Below are 19,915 nucleotides of genomic sequence, written 5' to 3' on the forward strand. Positions count from 1 at the left end.
ACTATTAACTGTCATTAATTTAGTTTTCCTCACCAAGTTTCCACTAAGGCTTATACGATCTGGCCCGGGGTATTTCTCCAGTCTTGTTGATAGTCTTTACTCCTCTTTGCTCCATTTCAGCCCCTGTGCCATTTCTTGTATGTTTCAAAGACATGTTCTTACTGCCAGATCTTCTTTACTTACCGTTCTCTCTATCTGAGATGACCTGACCCCCGTAGATACATGCTGACATTTATTGAGCAGATCCTGTATGTTCCAAGGCATTATAAATGCTTTGCCTGTTAGTCTTGGTGAGTTCTCATGATGACTGTATGTAGTGTGTAGTGACATTGGATGGATGAGAAAAGGAGGCAGAGTGATCTGGCAGAGACAGAACTGGAACAAAGGCAGCTTGGGTGGGAGCCAAGTCTCTCACAAGAAGTGCTCTCATAGTACACAACACCCAGGGTGTGGTTCCCACCCTTCCTTTAACCTCAGAGCTCTTTCTCAGTGAGCATTTCCTGACTATCCTATTTAAAGTGGAATCCCTGTGACACTATTTCTCTTTACTTAGTTTTATATTTCTGAACAGTACTATGTAATACCTGATTTATATTGCCTATTTACTTGCTTATTTCTCTGTTTATCTCCCTCACTAGAATACGTATTCTTTTTTTTTTTCTTTTTAAGATATTATTCATTTATATGACAGAGAGAGACACAGCAAGAGAGAGAACACAAGCAGGGGTAGTGGAAGAGGGTGAAGCAGGCTTCCCGCGGAGCAGGGAGCCCAATGTGGGACTCGATCCCAGAACCCTGAGATCACAACCTGAGCTGAAGGCAGGCGCTTAACAACTGAGCTACCCAGGCACCTGTAGAATATATATTCTATGAGGGATGGACATTATTCTGATCTGTTATCACTCTAGCCCTTGCATCCGGAAATGTACTGAAATGTAGTGAGAGAAGGATGTAAGTTGGGTTAGAATTCTTATGGTATGTAAGATATCTTATTCTTCAGACATTTGCAGAGCACCCATTTTGTGCCAGATTCTATGACCATTTTTGGAAATATGAAGGTGAATGAGAATGATGGGACCTCCTACTTTCCTGTTTTTCCTGATGCTTTTAGGGCATCAGAGAAGAAACAAACATGCAATTAAGAGGCAATTGCCCAGCTACAGGGTATTTACCACAAAGATACAATGTAATGATGCAAAGGGGCAAGTGCACCCCAATGTTTATAGTAACATTGCACATTTCCACAATAGCCAAACTGTGGAAAGAGCTTAGATACCCATCAATAGATGAATGGATAAAGAAGATGTGATACACAAACACACACACACAGGAATATTATGCAGCCATCAAAAAATGAAATCTTGGGGCGCCTGGGTGGCTCAGTGAGTTAAAGCCTCTGCTTTCGGCTCAGGTCATGATCCCAGAGTCCTGGGATCGAGCCCCGCATTGGGCTCTCTGCTCGGTGGGAAGCCTGCTTCCCTTCCTCTCTCTCTGCCTGCTTCTCTGCCTACTTGTGATCTCTGTCTGTCAAATAAATAAATAAAATCTTTAAAAAAATATTAACAAAATGAAATCTTGCCATTTGCGACAACATGAATGGAGCTAGAGGGTATTATGCTAAGCAAAACAAGTTAATGAAAGAAAGACAAGTATCATATGATCTCACTGATATGAAGAATTTGGGAAACAAGACAGAGGATCATAAGGGAAGGGAGGGAAAAATGAAACAAGATGAAACCATAAGAGGGAGAGAGACAAACCATAAGAAACTCTTAATCTCAGGAAACAAACAGAGGGTTGCTGGAGGGGAGAGCGGTGGGAGGGATGGGGTGACTAGGGGATGGACATTGGAGAGGGTATGTGCTATGGTGAGCATTGTAAATTGTATAAGACTGATGAATCACAGATCTGTACCCCTGAAACAAACAATACATTATATGTTTTAAAAAAAGAAAAAAAAAGAGGCAGTTCCCCAGGATAAGCAATCTATTAGGGCAAATATAAGATGCGGCAGAGAAGCAAGGGCTCAGGGAAAGCTACTGCGAGAGAGGGGTGAGATCCATACTGAGAGCTGAAGGGTGGATTGAATGGGGATGCAGGACGACTCTGGGGCAGAGCCCGTGACAGCCCTGAGAGAGCACATTCCACTTCAAAAGCAGTTCACAGTGACTCAGGTATAGATCGTGAGGGGCAGAGTTGGCTGTCTGAGTCTGGAGGATGAAGTTGGGTTTTCCGGTGTCTTGAAAACTGTTCCAAGGAGTCAGGACTTAATTGTCTGAGCAATGAGATGTCACTGAAGGATTTTTAAATCAAAGCAGTTTTGACTTAGTATCTGATACAGTTTACTGCCTGCAGCCAGCTAAGATGGCAATACTTCCACTTTCTAGATGGGACAAGTGAGACCCAGAAGAACACATTTCAATGTCGGTGGTGTTGATTTCATTCTCTTAATGACAGTAATATCAGGGCTCCTAACTCATACCTTTCCACCATCTCTCCTTCCTTCTTTCTGGTTGTTGTTCTTGTGAAAAGTCAAACATAAAACTATTTACCCACCATCCTTATCTTTCTCCAAGGAACGGCCATGCACGGGCACAGCCTCCAATAACCAGACCCCTGAGGGCAAGCCAGTGCCTTCAGGGGTAGCAGGGCTGGAATGTGGATGGACACCATATTGTGCACTGGGCTGGAATCTCTGTTCTTCTTCACTAGGAAGCTGGATTTGTACCAGGAGCCTCTTATCTGAAAAGGCAACTCTGGGCTGGGGAGAACAGAGCTGGTTTGACAAAGTGGAGAGGCGCTCAATATTGGTCTGCCCACGCTTTGGGCATGCGTGAGCACTCACAGCAAAACACAGCTGGCATGTCTAATTTTAGCCTTGACTGCCTTGAAAAGGGACCCTTAAAGAAAATATATTTTCTCTGAAACAATTTGTATTATAATGTAATAGCTGAGAGACATGTCAGAATATTACTTATTATTGGTAGGGAAAAACTCTGCCAAGTAATTATGATTTGTGTGTGTGTGTGTGACGGTATCAGTAAAGTGATTAAAGCATCCATGAATCAAAATAATCATAAAGAGATAGGCAGTGAGAGAACCCGTGATTTTATTTATAAAGATGCCCATAAAACTAATGGGATTCCTCCTTTGATGTTTACAAAATGAATGTAAGGTTGAGAATGATCATTTCTGCTATGGTAAGCTGGTCATTGTGATTTGATGATGCATGGCTTGCTAATTGTAGTCCTGGAGTAGACTTTCAAATTTCTTCAATACTTAGCATCCTCGATGTCTTCCGAGAAGTATAAGGTTAGTTTCTGAACCAGGTTTTGGATTCATCTGGCTTTTGTACGTTAACAGGTTTTGAAAGCATCTGGGACACACTTTTTTCCATTTTACCCAGCAAGGGTTGTCCTTCTGCTTTTACTTTTGTCTCTCTTCCTTCCTCCCTTCGTCCTCTCTCCCCTCCCATAGTCTTCTGTGTTTTGTTTAGCAGTGTGGCTTACCTTGCAACTTGGCAAGGAAAAAAAAAAAGAAGGCAGCTCTTGTGGTGGGGTAGATGGAGGGAAGGATGAGAAATAATCCACTGCCCGCATTTGGGTTCCTCGGGTTCAGTTCCAGCGGCGGCAGCTTTGCTGCAAAAATTGCTTTGCTATTCGAGATAGCCAGCAGAGGGAATCGGAACTTTGCTTGCAGCAGGGGTTGAAGCAGGCTTTTTTTTTTTTTTTTCTTGGAGGAAATACTGCAGCCTTCTGGACTGCGTACGCTGCTCCCTGGAGAGGCTCTCTCGGTTCCACCCACCGGCTGGAAGGAGGGGAAGTGAATGAAAGGACAGGACGAGCCCCGAACACCATGTCACTCTGGGAGGGAGACAGCAGCAACTAAGCTGTGCAAGGTTTTTTTTTTTCTTTTTTTCTTTTTCTTTTCCCCTTTCTTTTTCTTTCTTCCCCCACCTTTTTTCCTGTTTCTTCTTCCTTTCTCTTTCTTTCTTTCTCCCCCCCCCCCTCCCTTTTTTTTTTTCTTTAAGGTGGGGAAAGAGACAAACAGGAGACAGGAAGCTGATCTGCAAGGATTCCGAGTTGTGCTAAAAGGACTTTGATTTTTTTTTTCCTCTCTCTCTCTCTTTACAAACGCTGGCAATTGACATCACGACAGACAGCCTGATAGAGAACAAACTGCCTCATCCCAAGTGGACCCTAGCAGCTCGGGGAAGGAAAGCACGATCTGGGAGGTTGTGTGTGTGTGTGTTTTTTTTTTTTCCCCTACCGATACTCTTCCTTTTTTCTTTTTTCTTTTTTCCTTTTTTTTTTTTAAGTGTGTTTCTTTTTTAAATTCTTGCCGTGTTGGAACTAGCGAGTGGTGGAAGACAAGGGATCTCTGAAGCCTCATCAGTCATCGGGACTGTCAGGAATAGTGGTTTAAGAGGAAGCTCGGCCTGGGGCACTATACCCTGTCATCCAGTTCCCTGCCTCGGAGATAAAGATTCCAGCTACATGGGCAAACGCCTGGATCAGCCACAAATGTACCCCCAGTACACTTACTACTATCCTCACTATCTCCAAACCAAGGTATGGCTCGACCCACAGTCTGGCAAGCAGTGCGGTATCCTTCTGCACTCGGGATGGGAAACAGACAGGCATGTGGATTATTATTTACCTCCCCTTCCCCATCAGCTCTTCCTGGTTCTTTGAAATGAGTAACATACCAATGGAGTTAATGAGGCAGAGGAGACTCTAAGAAGAAAGCAAGCCCTGGGATTGTGGTTTTCTCTTTTGGGAGAAATAATAGTTGTGCTCGTGTTCCTTTGTTGTTATTTGGCAACGTGAAAATGTTCCTGATACCCGTAGTAAAGTGCTGTGCAGATGGACAGGGTTGTTAGAAAGGAGATCGTAACAGTGATTATCAGGCACAAGAATACAATTTCAGGGGCTTTTCTGGTGAGCTGTTCTTTGTTTGTGGCTCTAAAAGGGTTTTTCCCCCGGATAGGACTCATCAAGGTGGGGATAACTCAAACTTTTAATCGTGGAGTATAGAGAGAAAGAAGGGTGTGGGAAGATTAAATACAGCTAACTCAAGTCCCTTAGAGTTTGTTTGGGTGTGTTTTTGTGGTGTTTGTATGTGTCTTACATATTCGATTTCATATTGAGGATGATCGAGACGCTAGAGACTGAATTTTAGAGCTTTCCAATAGATGTTCTTTACTTTCACAAGCTCTGTTTTTCTGTGCTGGCTGCCATCGGGAGGCCCGGTCTTGAAACAGGATGAAATGTAACTGACGATAATTGGACGTGAACTGGTTAAATACTTGAGTCTTTCTGTGTGTGCTCAGATGATCATTACGGGGCCAGTGGCAAGCCCACGTAACTAAGCAGTGGGCAGTGCCAGCCATGAACTTTATCCTGCAGTTCAGACATGAAACATTCTCAGGTGTGAAATCAATGCTCCAATTTGTCCATTAAATTGGACTTGATGCGGGGGCGGGGGGGGATGTTGGTAGAGTTACCACTTTGAATGCATGGATTGCATTTCTTTGCCGATGATATTATTTTGTATCATTAGCCAGACTCCACTGTCTTCTTAATAAATAAATACGCCGAGAGTGAACAAGGCGTGCCTGAGTGATCTGTGCTGTCACCGGACTCGTTGATGTGATTAGTGTTTGGTAATTCATGCTGTAGTTAGCTCTTATTTATTCTGTCTCATCAAACAATGCCTGTTTGTAAACCAGACCAGGCAACAGACTTTCAGAATTATATTAAAAATTGTTGCTTTTTTCCCTTTCTTTTTCAGTCGCTCTATGACTCGCCCTGCCCCTCCAAGGTCGACTCACATTGCTTTTTGCCTTTGTGAGCATTTAGTTTGTGTGGCTGCTGCTTAAGTAGACCAGCCCCTCCTGCCCCGGTGCCTTGAGTTTTAACTCTTTGGGGGATTGGGTGGAGAATGCTGCCTGCCTTCCTCAAGGAAATGGCACAACAAGGGCAAGTTAAAAAGAGGAAATTTATAGTCATTTCTCATCCCCCAAAGAAACAAAAACAACAAACCCAAGGGTTCCATGAAAAATATCGGACATTCCATCCCTTTTACTCATTTGGCTAAATTTTTCCAAATGTTTCAAAATTCACGCTTTCTTTTCGGTTCTTGTTTTTTACTATGAAGTATATTCAGAGAGGAAACTTTAGCTAAAAATGAATGGAGTAATGGAATAATTGCTTTCCTGCTTGAGATTTCTTTTAACTTATTACTAGCAGGAAATAATGTCGTGCACATTATATTAATGACAGGATGCTGGATGAGTTACACTGATGGGAAGTGTGTGTGTGTGCGTGTGTGTGTCTGTGTATGAGAGAGAAGGAGAGAGAGAGAGAGAGAGATTGGGGCAAAGAGGAAAAGTGGAGTGACGAGAGAAAAGATGAGAGCCTGAAAAATATAAAGGGAATTAAAAAAAAAATCTGTTTTGGGGTCCTGTGTAGTTTAGTGTTGTGTAGACAGGCGGCATCTGGATCTTGTTACTTTCAAGCTAGTCAAAGCCATCAACTTCTGGAACATTTTTAAAGAAGCTAGATCCATTAGGTGACCTAAGCTGATATTCGGGTAATCAGATCAGGGTGGTGGAGAATATAAGATTAGCTACTTTGGCTATTGTGGTAGTTCGTATTGATTATTATGTTGTAAAATTTCGACAGTGCTGTGAAGTTGTCGAATACTGTTATGGTGACTGTGAAATGACAGACATTAATAACGTTCCTGGAAGCTGAAGATGTGAAAACGTGCCCTGGTTTGAAACCTGGTCACACAGGGAATGGGAAGAAGAAGGGTCAATCATACTTTAAAATGTGGGGTCTTTCTGACAGCATGAATACTGTGTAAGAAAGTACTATCACGACCCAGCGTAGCATGAAAACAACTAGGTTATTTCAGTATTATTGCTTTGCTCCTTTTATACTTGTATCTTAAAATATAATCTCTACTAATTTTGAAGGAAATACATGCTGCTCATGTTGATTTGGTAAGCCTCGGTGGAATTCACAAAATCTATGGTCCTTTCAGCCTTGGCTTTAGTTATAGTCCATTTTTAAACTTATAGCTATTTAAAATGATGCTGATATATAAAGAATACTTATGGTTGGTAAAAATAGAGATCTGTGGTTGACAATAAAAGTCACATTCTGGGAACATCATAACTTAAGCTGTCTTGCAAATTCAGGTGTTTTTTACTAATCAACAAAAGCCATTTACTCACATTTATTTTGGGGTGAAAAATCTTTATGGGTTTTTTTAAGAACCGAAAGGTTTATTGTTATATTCATTCAGAAAGTACAAAATACCAAACCTTCTCTTTCTACTTAAATATGTGTGTTAGATACATCTGCTATTTTCTTATAATAAAATGAAACGAAAGTAGGATTTCTAAATAAATGGAAATGTTTTCATTTCCTCAAATGCAATTAAAGTTTCAGAAAAACTTGGGACACTTCCCTGCCTTCTCTGCTCCTCTTATTTCCCATTACATGAGAACTAATCCATTAATTTTGTTGGGTTAAAAAGAAAAAGGAGTTAGAAATAAGTTATTTATACTTTTCTCCCTCTGAACCATTTTCCATATGCTTAAAATAGTATATTAGACAAATGTACATGCAAGTAAAATGAAAAACCCAGTGGCTGACTGGTAGCTCTATTGTAACAGGGTTGTTAGTACGTTCATTCTCCGAGACCCTGCATTAAAAGTTATCATTTGTCGGTTTTCTTTTGGCGTTTTCCCCCCTATTAAAAGAAGCACTTTCAAAAAGCAATGTTTGTGATTAGGCAGAAAAGAAGAAATTTTGGTGACATGTTACAGTATTTACACTAGAGACAGAGTTGGATTAAAAAAAAACTCCATCAAAACGAATTGGCTATTTGAAGGCCACCCAGATAATCAGCAAATTTGAGAGAACGGAGATCAAAAAAACAGTTCATTAGCTTAATGATAATATCCATAATCATGTTTGATTGAGTTGTAACCTAATATTTTCAGTAATTTTGTGATAGCCCATTCAAACCAGCCAACCTGTTGGAATTGCACTGAGAGACCCAGGGTGGATTCCAATCTGAGTCTGAGGTACTTTGTGTAGGGGAGGTTCTTGGAAAAGCAACTTAGTCAACCTAGGAAAGCTAGAAAGAGTAAAACCTGGTCACAGTCCAGTGAATTGATATTTTGGTGCTGAGAAATAGATATTTCCCTCTTACGTGATATTTGGAAAACTTTAGTCATCTTCCCCAAAGTTTAAAATTCATCCAGGCACACACAGCAAGCTAGTCCTTCCTTCCGTTTCCTCACCCTGACCAGGTCACAACCCAGGGCACCGCTTCTACTCAGGCTGTTTTCCCATCAGCCTCCTGCTTTCCCTTCTTTGTTCATCCGCTTCCCCCTGAAGATCTTGCAGAAAGGGGTTCAGCCTGTGGGACCCAATGGGGTTTTTCTGGCTGGTGGGACTCGGATTGTATTCAGAGCCCAGTGTGAAGGTGGGGTCAGGTGTGGGGAGTAATTCATCAGCTGCACACTGATTTCAGGCTGAGTTTCCAACCATCTGCAGCCTGGACAGCCGCCCATCTCTCAAAGTCTAGCTAGAGCCCAACTGACTGCCACAGAAAGAGCAAACACTTGAAACACAAAGGACTAAGGAGTAGGCAGAGGAAGAGAGAGGCTCCTATGGGGCAAAGGATATTCTCAAAGATGTGAATGTACAGATCCTTCAAAAGCAAAACAGAACAACCCCTTAACATACTTCTTGTACATGAAAATGTAGAAAATCTTGCAGAGGGTGGGAATGAGTTTAGAATTTCCTTAGTACTTCCTGCCTCAGATTTGCATTGATAGCCGGAGTTGGTAACTTGCCAGTTTTAAAACAGCCTTGAAAACTCCCAAGTTCTGTTTTCCTTTGAAAGGCTGAAACATACAAAACTGGTTTTCTAGAAATCTTCCAGCAACAGAACTTTTAGGTACAACCCCAACTAGTTCTTTCACTTCAGGGGGGTCATAGGATAGCATGAAACCATGATAAATCTTGTTTGTCTCATTTTAGAATGTATACAATTTTAATTGGTTTTAAATAGGAGAAATATCGTAACAAGGGGCCACTCGCCCTTTCTAGTTCTCTTGTTTGCTTTCCTCTCCCCACTCTTTATTATCATTGGGCTTGTCTTTTCCATAATGCAGTCATTGTTTTCACAGCACTAAGTTTAGTGCCTACTTAAAAAGAAGAGATATGTAAAAAGTTCCTGGTCGGTTTTTTTATTTTTTATTTTCTTTCCTCTCTCCAGAATCATTCCAAAGTCAAAGGAAACCTCATGTAAATTTGTTCTAACAGTATCTTTCTAATGCAGTTTCCTTTCGCTTTCTCTAAATTTGGGAAAAGAACAATAGAATTAAACTTAAAATTATTTCTATGAAGTCATTAAATCTATTAGAGGGTTAGAGGGAGGGGTGATTTGCAAGGGAGGGAGGCAAAAGACAAGAAGGAAGCGGTAAGTTCATCTCAGGTCTTTCTGGCTCCAGGAATTCTGAAAAGCTTCATTTTTGCACTAATGTGATTTTACACAATCCTTTTCGACATTATCAGTCTTTTGCGCAGAGACAGGGTTCACTCACAATTATGCCCAGGCCAAATTCTAAGAAAACCAGTCTTTTCCTTTAAAAGAAAATCTTTTTAGTGTCGGACTTCTTATTCAGAGTAAATGGTTGATGTTTATCCAAAATTGGCTTCGAGTACTACATTAAAATTGTGTTTTGTAACAGTCTCATAAGCCACAGCTGTATGTGATTAAATAGTGTAATATCAAAAGCATGTGAGAATAGACTTTTTTATACTATAGCTGTTGCACAGCAAGAGAGCAGATGAAACTGGAGGGAAAGCAAGGGCAACAGGGTATTTATGTGTTGAAAGACCTGTGTTGAGGATTCGCGTTGCTATTTTTTTGCAGTAGTGGGAAACATGCTGAACTCTCTTGGAGGTGATTGGAAAATACGCTTTCTGAAAATGGAGATGGACGTATAAGACCGATTTTTGTTTTAAACAGGGAGTGCCATTTAATCAGAAAACACACATTTACAAAAGTGTCCGAAACCAATGGAAGGCTCATCATGACTCCCGTGTGACACACATTCACATAACAATAATGAATTTCTCATTTCTGCTTTGAAATCATAACTTTTCTCTCTCTCTTCTTTCTTTCTTTCTTTTTTTTTTTTTTGGCTACTTTGATCCGTGCATCTCTTATAAGGAAATCTTCAGGCCATTTATCCCTTAAGAAAAGTGATAGGTGATGAGGACCAGTAACATAGGGAGAACAAAATAGGTGGTAGTACGATTCTTTTTAAAGATATTTGAAAATATGATATTTCGTTTTGTATGCATATTGCTCCTTGGTGGCCACTATTAAAAAGTACGTACTTCTACAAAGAGACAAAATTTGTGGGTCTTTTTAGCAGGATGTCATGGTAAAGGGATTTCTGTTTTAGAGGGATGATTATAAAGTTTTTGAAAAAAAAAAAACTCATGACATCTATAATCTTAAGTTTTTTTAGATTGTGAATCTATGGGATGCTAATACTACTAAGAGATTTATTAGGAAGTCATTGTTTTCAGGGCCTTAAAAAAAGCCTAGAGAGGTGGCCAGTGGTTTTCAGAGTTCAGACACTGAAAAGCAATTTGGAAAAGGAAAAAAAAAAAAAAAGAAAAAGAAACCCCAAAACAAAAAAACAGGTTGATAGAAGTAAGTTGGACTCCATTTGGTTTTGTTTGTCATGTTGATATAGGCAGCAAATTTGTTCACATTTAATTGGATTTTTTCATGTAGATTTATTGGTCAGGAAGTATATACCATGTGGAATCAGATATCTGGATAAAGTTCTGTAATTCAGAACATTGACATCTAATAGATAATAAATTTCAAGATTATGGGTAATAAGTGCTGAGACTTGGATTCTGTTTTTGTTTGTGTTTTTCCTGTTTGTTTGTTTTTGGTGGGAGGGAATTCTCTGATTTGTGTGTCAATAGATTGGTTTCTAGGTCAAGTTCTCTAAGATCTCTTCCAGGCTTAGCATTTGTGACTCTCACTTTGAGATAAATGAGCCTGCTTTGATGTATTCGTGGGACTGGAAGATGACCTTGGTTTTGTGCCATAGATGAGTTTTTGTTCAGGTCCCCATCGTTTTCTCCAGAGCGGATCAAATGCTGCTTTGCCGACGCGGGTGTTTTGATGAATTTAGCTGTCTGCTTCCTTTACCACATCCAAACCCAGTGCACCAAGAGGAACACATCCATCACCTGCGAGTGGGTGGAGAGCAGTTCCCAGGGGTGGGACAGAATGACAGGCATCATTTAATCATGGTCATTGCCAGCTTTGTTGGTTAAGTGTTCTTCTTTGGTAAAATGAGAGCTTATTCAAAGACTTGAAGGTGACAATGTGATGCTTTCCTTTTCTTCATTTAACTTCCTCTCTGCAGGTGGTGTAAGAACTGAATGGGTAGGCATATGTTTGACCTACCCAGTTGGGGGGATGAAGGCAGAAGGATTGCCTTCTGACAGCACTAGTTTGGTGAATCAGACTAGGAGCTAGCGTCAGTATGGGAATGACAATCAACAGATGAAATACTATTCCGACTGGAGTTTGCAAATCCTTCAACTCCCTAAACTTCTGATTAGTAGCCTTTAAAACATGGAAAAGAAATACTGTAGTAACTGTAGTATATGGAGTAATAGGAGGAAGAGAATAACTTCTCCAGGACACGTAAGCAAGACCATTGTCTTTCCCTCTTTTTCTCGCTAGATATCCTTCTTATTCCCCCCAAAGCTCCTGTTAGCTGAATTAATGAAAGTGTGTGGAATCTTGTATTTTGTTTTTATGAATGATAGCCAGATAGAAAAAAAGAGACTTGACTCTATACATAGTTAAGGCAATTCTGATAGTGCCCCTTCCTATTGTGTGGAAAGTAAGAGACAGTGGAAGAGAAATTAATCTTACTATATTCTAAATATTGATAGTAATTGTTTAAGTACTGATTTTAATTTGTTTCCGAATTAGCTTTCCTACTGTTACATTGTAGTGTTAAGAAATTCAGGGGCGCTTGGTGGCTCAGTGGGTTAAGACTCTGCCTTCGGCTCAGGTCATGATCCCAGGGTGCTGGGATCAGGCCCCACATCAGGCTCTCTGCTCAGCCCGGAGCCTGCTTCCTCCTCCTTCTCTGCCTGCCTCTCTGCCTACTTGTGATCTCTGTCAAATAAATAAATAAAATCTTAAAAAAAAAATTCATATACATCACCCTTCATATGCTAGAGTCTTTGGTTATTTCATTCTTAGTGGATAGTTTTCAAGCTGAATATGGATCACGCATAGAATTTCAGAAGGATTTTTGAGAAGTCTTCCTATTTTTATCTCGTGTACCGCTGTCTATTTATCTTAGTCATATTGCTGATTGATGATGATTTAATGAAAATGAAAATGGAAAACAGAATGCTAACTATCTGGGTTTCTGGAACTGGTTAAGATACCTTAAAAGCTTTCCTTACACATGTGAGTCATATTTGAAGTTGTTATTGATATCTGTAAACTCTCATGTTGCCCCTTTTAAAACTTATCACTCACACAAATTGGATGGTGGCACCCTGACATAACTTACGCGAGGGTAACTTAACATTCAAGCAAATACACTCTTAAGCGCCCAAGTAGTTTTGAGTAGATGAAGTATATGAAGGAGAGTGTACAAAGTTTGGAATAAAATTTCAGAGATTGTTTTCTAGTGTGTCATACAAAAAACCATATTACATACCTAAGATGTTTAATTTCTCCTCAAGAAACTGAAAAAACACAATTTTTGTTTTTGTTGTTGTTTGACTCGGTGCTAGTCCCTTGAAGGGTTGTGACAGATCCTGAATTACCCTGGATCCTGAATTTTGGCCCCTAGGACTTTTGTCCATTGTTGTGCATATCAATTCAGACTGGACCATTAGAAATAGGATGTTGTGTTTCAATTTAAGGCAGGGAATTCTGAAAAAGAATAAAATTTTGATGTTCTTTTCAAAATTTATTCCAAAGAAAATTAACCGCTGACTTTAAAATTTATTATTTATCTATTAAGACAACTAGACTTCATGTTGACAATGGCAAGTTTTCCCTTCCTGCCTTGTCCTTGTTCTTTTGTTTAACTTTGTTAATAAGCTGGAAAAAGATAAGGAAAAAAAATCAGAAGGCATAGGTCAATGAACATGGGAGAATTTCTCTACAAGTTTAGCGACTTCCTTAAACAATGGAAGAAGTGAAGGGTCATTTAAAAACCTCCATATTTTCTGGCCAGTCATGGAAGCCCCCATCCCACAAACTAACAAAGATATTAAAATGCATTCACAGCACATCAAGTTAGAACTGTTTTTGCAATAAAATAAAGGGCTTTTATAATTTTGCTGCCAAAACTTTTTGAGTGCAAGTAAATTCATTATATATGCCTATCAATTTTGGGCATTTTGCATATGGGGGTGTTCTTACAATGTGAAAAATTTCTAACATACAGAATTTCTTGAGGAATATCAACAATGAATAAAGTTGATAGTGAGTTATGTTTTGTTGATAGCAAACAAATGTTTATCACTTTTGGTTTCACCGTTTTCTTTTTAGTTTGGAGACAATGCGTTTTTTTCATCTTGTCAGTGTTTTTGTGGGTCCCTGAAGTGGTCAGAAAGCCTGAGAAGCTGGCCCTATCTCTACCTATTGTGGCTTTTTGGCATTTAAAATACCTCTGTATTTTAGTAATCCCAAATTTCCGGGGTGGGTCACTTGGTGGAACAGCGGTAGCATTTTGGAAAATGTCATTAACATTCTTTGGTTAAAATATGTCAAAAGCAGACACACTGGATTGACTTTTGGCAGCAAGAGCAACTGAAAGGTCCAGATCTGAGTGCCAGGCTCACAGAATATTTTCATTGTGCAACTGGTGGAATTGTTTACCAATTGGAAAGAAAAAAGAGCTTGAATATAACAGGTGTTTCCCTGGATTTCCATTAGGGGTACAGACAGGAGGCAAGCAATGGCATGATAGGTACTTGATGGCATAATCTTTCTAAATTCTTCTGTCTGTTACTTGGGTGATGGGTTTGTTGCACGTATTAAAGCCGCCACCTCCTCCTAATCCTCTGTGTCCATGGTTGTTCACATAGAATGACTTTTCTTGAATCCGTGTGCCTCTTAAAGAACCCATGTGTCCGCACGTATGCACACTCCAGTCAGATCTACTATTACTTGCACAGGTGTTGAGCATCCTGAACATACTGCTTCTGAAGGGGCCTTGGGTGAGGGCTTCATTTGTATTCATTCTTGTCCCAGTGATACAAGGCAATCAGGGTCCCAGGCTCAAGGCAGGATCATTTCCTCCCAACCAAATCTTAAGAAAGAGGCTTTTTGCTTTGCCTTTTTTTTTTCTTTTTCTTTCTCCAATTCACGCATACACTTGTATCTAAAATTTCACCCCCCCCAGCGTTCCAAGGAGAATTCTCATAATCACCCAATGTTTTGATTCTCTACCTAATTACTCAATTTTTCTTCCCAGCTCTCTGACCAGATCTCACTGAATGTCATCAGCAGACTCAATGAATCAGCTTTGATTTATCTCTCTCACACATAACATACTCACACACTTCTGGAAACTTTAAGGATTATTTCAGTGGTTCTGATTTTTGCTGAGTCTAAGTGACCAAAGGGAATATGAAGGGGGCAAAGTGGTCTCAAAGTGGCATATATCTGTTCTTTCCAGGCCTTTTTTTTTTTTTTTCCCCCGGCTAGTTGATAGCAAATAAAGACAAATAAAGACCTCACTGAACTAGGGTAACTAATAATTTCTTTTTTTTTTTTCCCCAACAGTGTAGTATCTTCCCATGATCTGAGATATATTGGTAGGATATCAAGTTAGATACGTGTTTTCTTTTCCCTATTAAAAAAAAATACTTTATTTATTTATTTGACAGACAGAGATCACAGTAGTCAGAGAGGCAGAGAGAGAGAGGGCAAAGCAGGCTCCCCGCTGAGCAGAGAGCCCGATGCGGAGCTCCATCCCAGGACTCTGAGATCATGACCTGAGCCAAAGGCAGAGGCTTAACCCACTGAGCCACCCAGGCGCCCCAATCTTTTCCCTATTTTTGATAGCATCTTTTAGAAATCTTATTGATCAATCAATTCTAATTTTTTTCTCAAATAATTTCATAATCATTGTTTATACAGCAGAAATTCTAATGATCTTCAGAGCTTTTAGTGATGAGGCATGGTAGAAGAAAAAATGGCAGTTCTACAATTTTAATTTAACAAGTGATTTATGAAAAGCACCAAGAAAGATGGAACAAAGAGAGGAAGAAACAGAAAATAGAAAGACCAAGATCTTATTCCACTTTTCAAATTTCTGGAATTTGGCCATGAGTTTTCCTTTTCAAAGGCAAACAGTAAGAGCTACATTGTAAAGAAAATATAATTTACACATCGAAGAACCATCTTTGGGGAAAACTTTAATGTGAATATAGAGCTTGATATGGAGGAGTCATATAGTTGAGGCTTTTGGTGTCTTGTGGGAAAAAAAAAATCAATGCTAGTGAGGACAAATTTAGTGCTTTGTTGGGGTTTTTCATATGTTGAGGCACTTAGTAACCTTCAGGACTTGCTTTATTTGTTCTGACTTCTCATCAGTAGTTCTCAGGGAGAATCTGGATAAAAGTTTTACTGATGCTTTTGATTGGAAACAGGAGTGTTTTTGGAATCAAATTTTAACACATATTTTGGAATTTTTATATATAAACTGTTCATATAAAATCCGTAACATGCTTAAAAATATAATCATGACTGAAGCTTTCAGTGTAGAAAGCATCTGGCTTTGAGAGGGGGAAAACAACAGCATACCATAATAAAACCAGCAAACCTGTATTGGCATGACAATCATACAATGCAAAATGCTCACCAGAGAGCCATGCTGTTTGCAGGCCATGAATGTGCCCGGGGACCCATGGAGCAGTTGAATTGAGGATGTGTGTGCAATCACGCTTCCATGCTCTGGACCCCCAGCACGTGTGCACGTTAGATGGTGGATCCTGGCGAAAAGACAGTCTGGATTTCAGCATGGTCCTTGAAGAATATAGGTCAATAGAGGTCCAAGAAAGACTAGATATTATTATTAGTCATGGTCCATCTTTTCTGCCAAGTTCGTTTTCCTTACTTCCCCATCATTTCCTCACTTCCCCATGGAATAATCCATCTAGGATGGCTATCTGAAATGACCTTGCTTGTACATGAAATCTTCTACATCTCTCAGCCTTTCCCACATTGTCCTTCCTGGGGGGGACTAACTCTTTTCTTTCTGTACCTCAGCTTCTTTTCCACTTATCCTTGCCTGCTTACCTCCTGCCCCCTCCTGCCCCCCCCCCCCCAAACAAGCCTCCTGTCCTCAAGTTTTCAGCTATGGACTTGCCTTCTTTGCCTCCTTGCCTTTAGGTCCTAAACTTCTGCATTCTTCTTATTCTCTTAGTTTCTAGTCTCCTCTTACCTTTTTAGTTTTTTTTTTTTCCCCAATATAGGGTGGGATTGGGTTTTGACTTCTTTTTGCACTTTGTAATAAATTTATTTTTGGCTTTTTGAACATGCCTTTATTCCTCAGCATCGTATTTGTGTCAGAATTTGTCTGTGAACCCCTTGTGGACTAGGACCATGGGTTCTTCATCTATGAGTATCCTACAGTATCCAATAGATTGATGCAGAATGAACGTGCAAGGAAAGGTTTTCAGAATGCATTAATCTGTGACGTTCTGTGTCTCGTGCATTAGTCCATTGCTGAAAACAGTGATTTACTTTATTTATTTAATATTATTTTTTATTATATATTTTTTGAAAGCGTGATTTTTTTTAAAGATTTTATTTATTTATTTGACAGACAGAGATCACAAGTAGGGAGAGAGGCAGGCAGAGAGAGAGAGAGGAGGAAGCAGGCTCCCCCGCCAAGCAGAGAGCCCGATGCGGGGTTCGATCCCAGGACCCTGGGATCATGACCCGAGCGAAAGGCAGAGGCTTTAACCCACTGAGCCACCCAGGCGCCCCTATGAATTTTTTTTTTTTTTAACCAGACTTGCTTAATGTTTTCTTCACCTCTGTGGTGCTTATGTTGTTTACCAGAAGTAAGTCTTACTTACTTACATTTTCTCCCTGAAACATGGGGACCACTGGGCTAGGTAACCTGGGACTGTTGGCTGGAATTGGTTTATATGACTAGCTAATGGGACATGCTATGATGGCAGAGGTGAGGTAAGTCAGAAATGGCAATAAAAAAAGAACAGAAAAGAAGAAAAATGGGAAGGAGAGGGGAGGGGAGAGAAGAAAAAGGGGGAAAAAAAAAAAGGCAAAGCAAAGCATAGCAAAACTACCACAGCATTGCATTCCAAGATGCTGGCAAGAGCATCAGAACAATGTGCCAACTCAAGGAAGGGCAGAGTAGATTTCAAAGACAGTCTAAGTAGCCAGTATTTGGAACTTGGAGATGAGAGTAAGCAAGTAGGTCAGGACTAAATAGTAGTGATGGTGGTTTGGAGGGAATGAGAGAGGACATTCCTGAGCAATTGCCAAAAATATCAGCTTGTGTATGCGGCTTCCTTTCTTGGGTTGGCAGGGAGTTGGACATATCAAGAGGTGAACTTCGCTGATGGAGCTGGGAGATGGGTCGAGCTCTAGTACTTTCCCTCTGTCTGCTTTGCTCACCAGGGGATCTTGAGTCTATTAGCCATATATATCTACCCATGCCACATAATGGTCCACAACAGTACTGACATGGGTTTTTTTTTAACTCAAAATATGAAAAGACCACTTTGGAGATTAGGCAAGAAGGACAGAATTCCTATTTTGGAAAGTGAAGTCTATTCACCTTCGCTATACAATTAACTAAGCAGGTATAAAGACATGTCTAAAGTAATGATAGATGACACAAGATAGGATTCTGATGTAAACTTCAAAGCCTTTCTCACCAAGGAATGTATGAAAACAGTAACCTAGTTGTGGCTAAGGAACCAACTATGGTTTTGGTTTGGATGCCTCTTGATTTTTCCAAGTTGCACTGATTCTCTTGTGTTTGGTCTGTATTTTTTTCCTCTATCATGTTCTTTTTTTTTCTTTTTTCTTTTTTGGATCAAGGTCCTTATTACCATTTTCAGAAAATATAGTTTCTGTATATATAATTCCTTAGTAAATTAGCACTTAGTAAATTTTTCTATTGCAAGGTAATCCTACTCATTGCATCTAGCAAAACAATTCAGGATGTATAAAGAGTATTAGTAATCTCCCTTTAAGATAACACACCGATCTGTCAAAACTCTCAGACATAGCCAATATTAATAATAAAATCATACATGTCCTTCTACAGCATTCTTTAGGTCTGTGCAAACATACAATCAGATCTATGGTATATGAGATCATACCGAATGGGTTATTTTACTCCTTTTCTCAGTGAAAGGCATACTTTGTGATATTTTCACCAAGTCATTAGACACATATCTTTTTTACGTTCAGGATAATTGTTCCTAATGCATTTGTACCACATATTATGCAGGTGATACCCACTGATGGGCAGTAATTTCTTTTTTGCCACTGTTTTGCCATTATGAATAATCCTACAGTATATGTACAAGGTACTCATTTAACCATAAGTTAGAATCAGTGATTTTCTAAGCAGGTGTTATTTCCTTTAAACACTTTCTTTAAACATTGAGAAATGCCTCGATGAGTTTCCTCTTACATAAGGATTGACCGCTATGCTTGGATTCCTAAACCTAAAACTGCATCTTGCAGGATTGGCCTGCCCCTTTGTATTTTGATGATAAGGGTTATGGTTTGAGCCTTTTGGTGAGAAGGTGAACTTCCTGGCTGAGGTTTGAGTTGAAAACGAACTACTCACATTTGGCAGAAGCAGAAATGTCTTATTTTCTTTGGGACACCATTATTGGGGTCCCAACAGGTGCTACCTGTTGGTGCTACCATTTCCATGCTAGTCAGCCATTTTATGGGGATGCACTGTTTCAGGTGGATTTCCTTTGTCTGCTGCCTCATATTCCTAGTGGAAGGAGCAGCAGCAATCAAGGAGAGCTTCCAGCAGCCCAAATCTTCCCAACTGATTGGAATCCCACTGAGGTATTTTTATCTGAGAGCAAATATTTTGTCCCAAGGGTTTGGGCATCGGGATTTTTCTTTTTACATTATTATCTTGGGAATGCTGCAAACTGTATTTTGTGATACCTCTTATCTGCTGGACTTCTTTGGTACTGCTTGATCATAGGGGAAATGTCATGGTACATTAATTGAGCTGGAAAAAGTAACTGTGGAAAAAATAACAAACCTAGGTAAAGTCTGATTTTACTTTATCTTCATCTGTACTTGTCCTGTTTCTTTCTTCTAATATCAGTTTTAATTAAAGTCAAAATATGGCAAAAATAAAGAATAAAGCAAAAGTTTACCTATAGAAGATGCAAACTGGCTTTATCTAGAAATATTTACGAATATCTGTCTAGAAGACCGTAGACTATAAAGCTTCAACAGTTTGTTCTTCCTACAAGAAAAGTTAGACTAAGGACACACATTTCTCATACCACTTAATTTTCTCTCACATACTCACATTTCACAGAACTAATCACACCTTTCAAATTTGATGGCCAAGTTTCATATGCTACTTTGGAAACTTGGGGAGTTTTCCTAAACTTGAACCCACCAGGATGACCTTTTTCTCTTCCTCTGAGGTATGTGAGGTGAGACAGGGAGCTTAGTTCAATATACCAGAGCCAATTTAGTATTTTCCCATTTTACAACTAGAAATATCACCATTTTTCACCCATGCTTAAAAATCAACAGTGTACCATACTTCATATAGATT

General features: G+C 39.7%; 1 protein-coding gene across 11 annotated transcripts in view; it reads left to right on the forward strand.

Annotated features, from left to right (window-relative positions):
* The first annotated feature begins 3,963 nt into the window (after positions 1-3,963).
* The window catches only part of RBMS3 (RNA binding motif single stranded interacting protein 3), a 740,514-nt gene continuing 724,562 nt past the window's right edge, over positions 3,964-19,915 (forward strand). For 9 of the 11 annotated variants that reach the window (XM_046002641.1, XM_046002647.1, XM_046002649.1 and 6 more), the window contains exon 1: positions 3,964-4,571. In XM_046002641.1, coding sequence (XP_045858597.1) covers positions 4,497-4,571 — 75 coding nt within the window. In that variant the 5' untranslated portion in view covers positions 3,964-4,496. The remainder of the gene's footprint in view (positions 4,572-19,915) is intronic. The other 2 variants (XM_046002643.1, XM_046002642.1) reach the window with 2 other exon arrangements.

This window comes from Meles meles, chromosome 4 (genome assembly GCF_922984935.1).
Source record: "Meles meles chromosome 4, mMelMel3.1 paternal haplotype, whole genome shotgun sequence".
NCBI lineage: Eukaryota > Metazoa > Chordata > Mammalia > Carnivora > Mustelidae > Meles > Meles meles.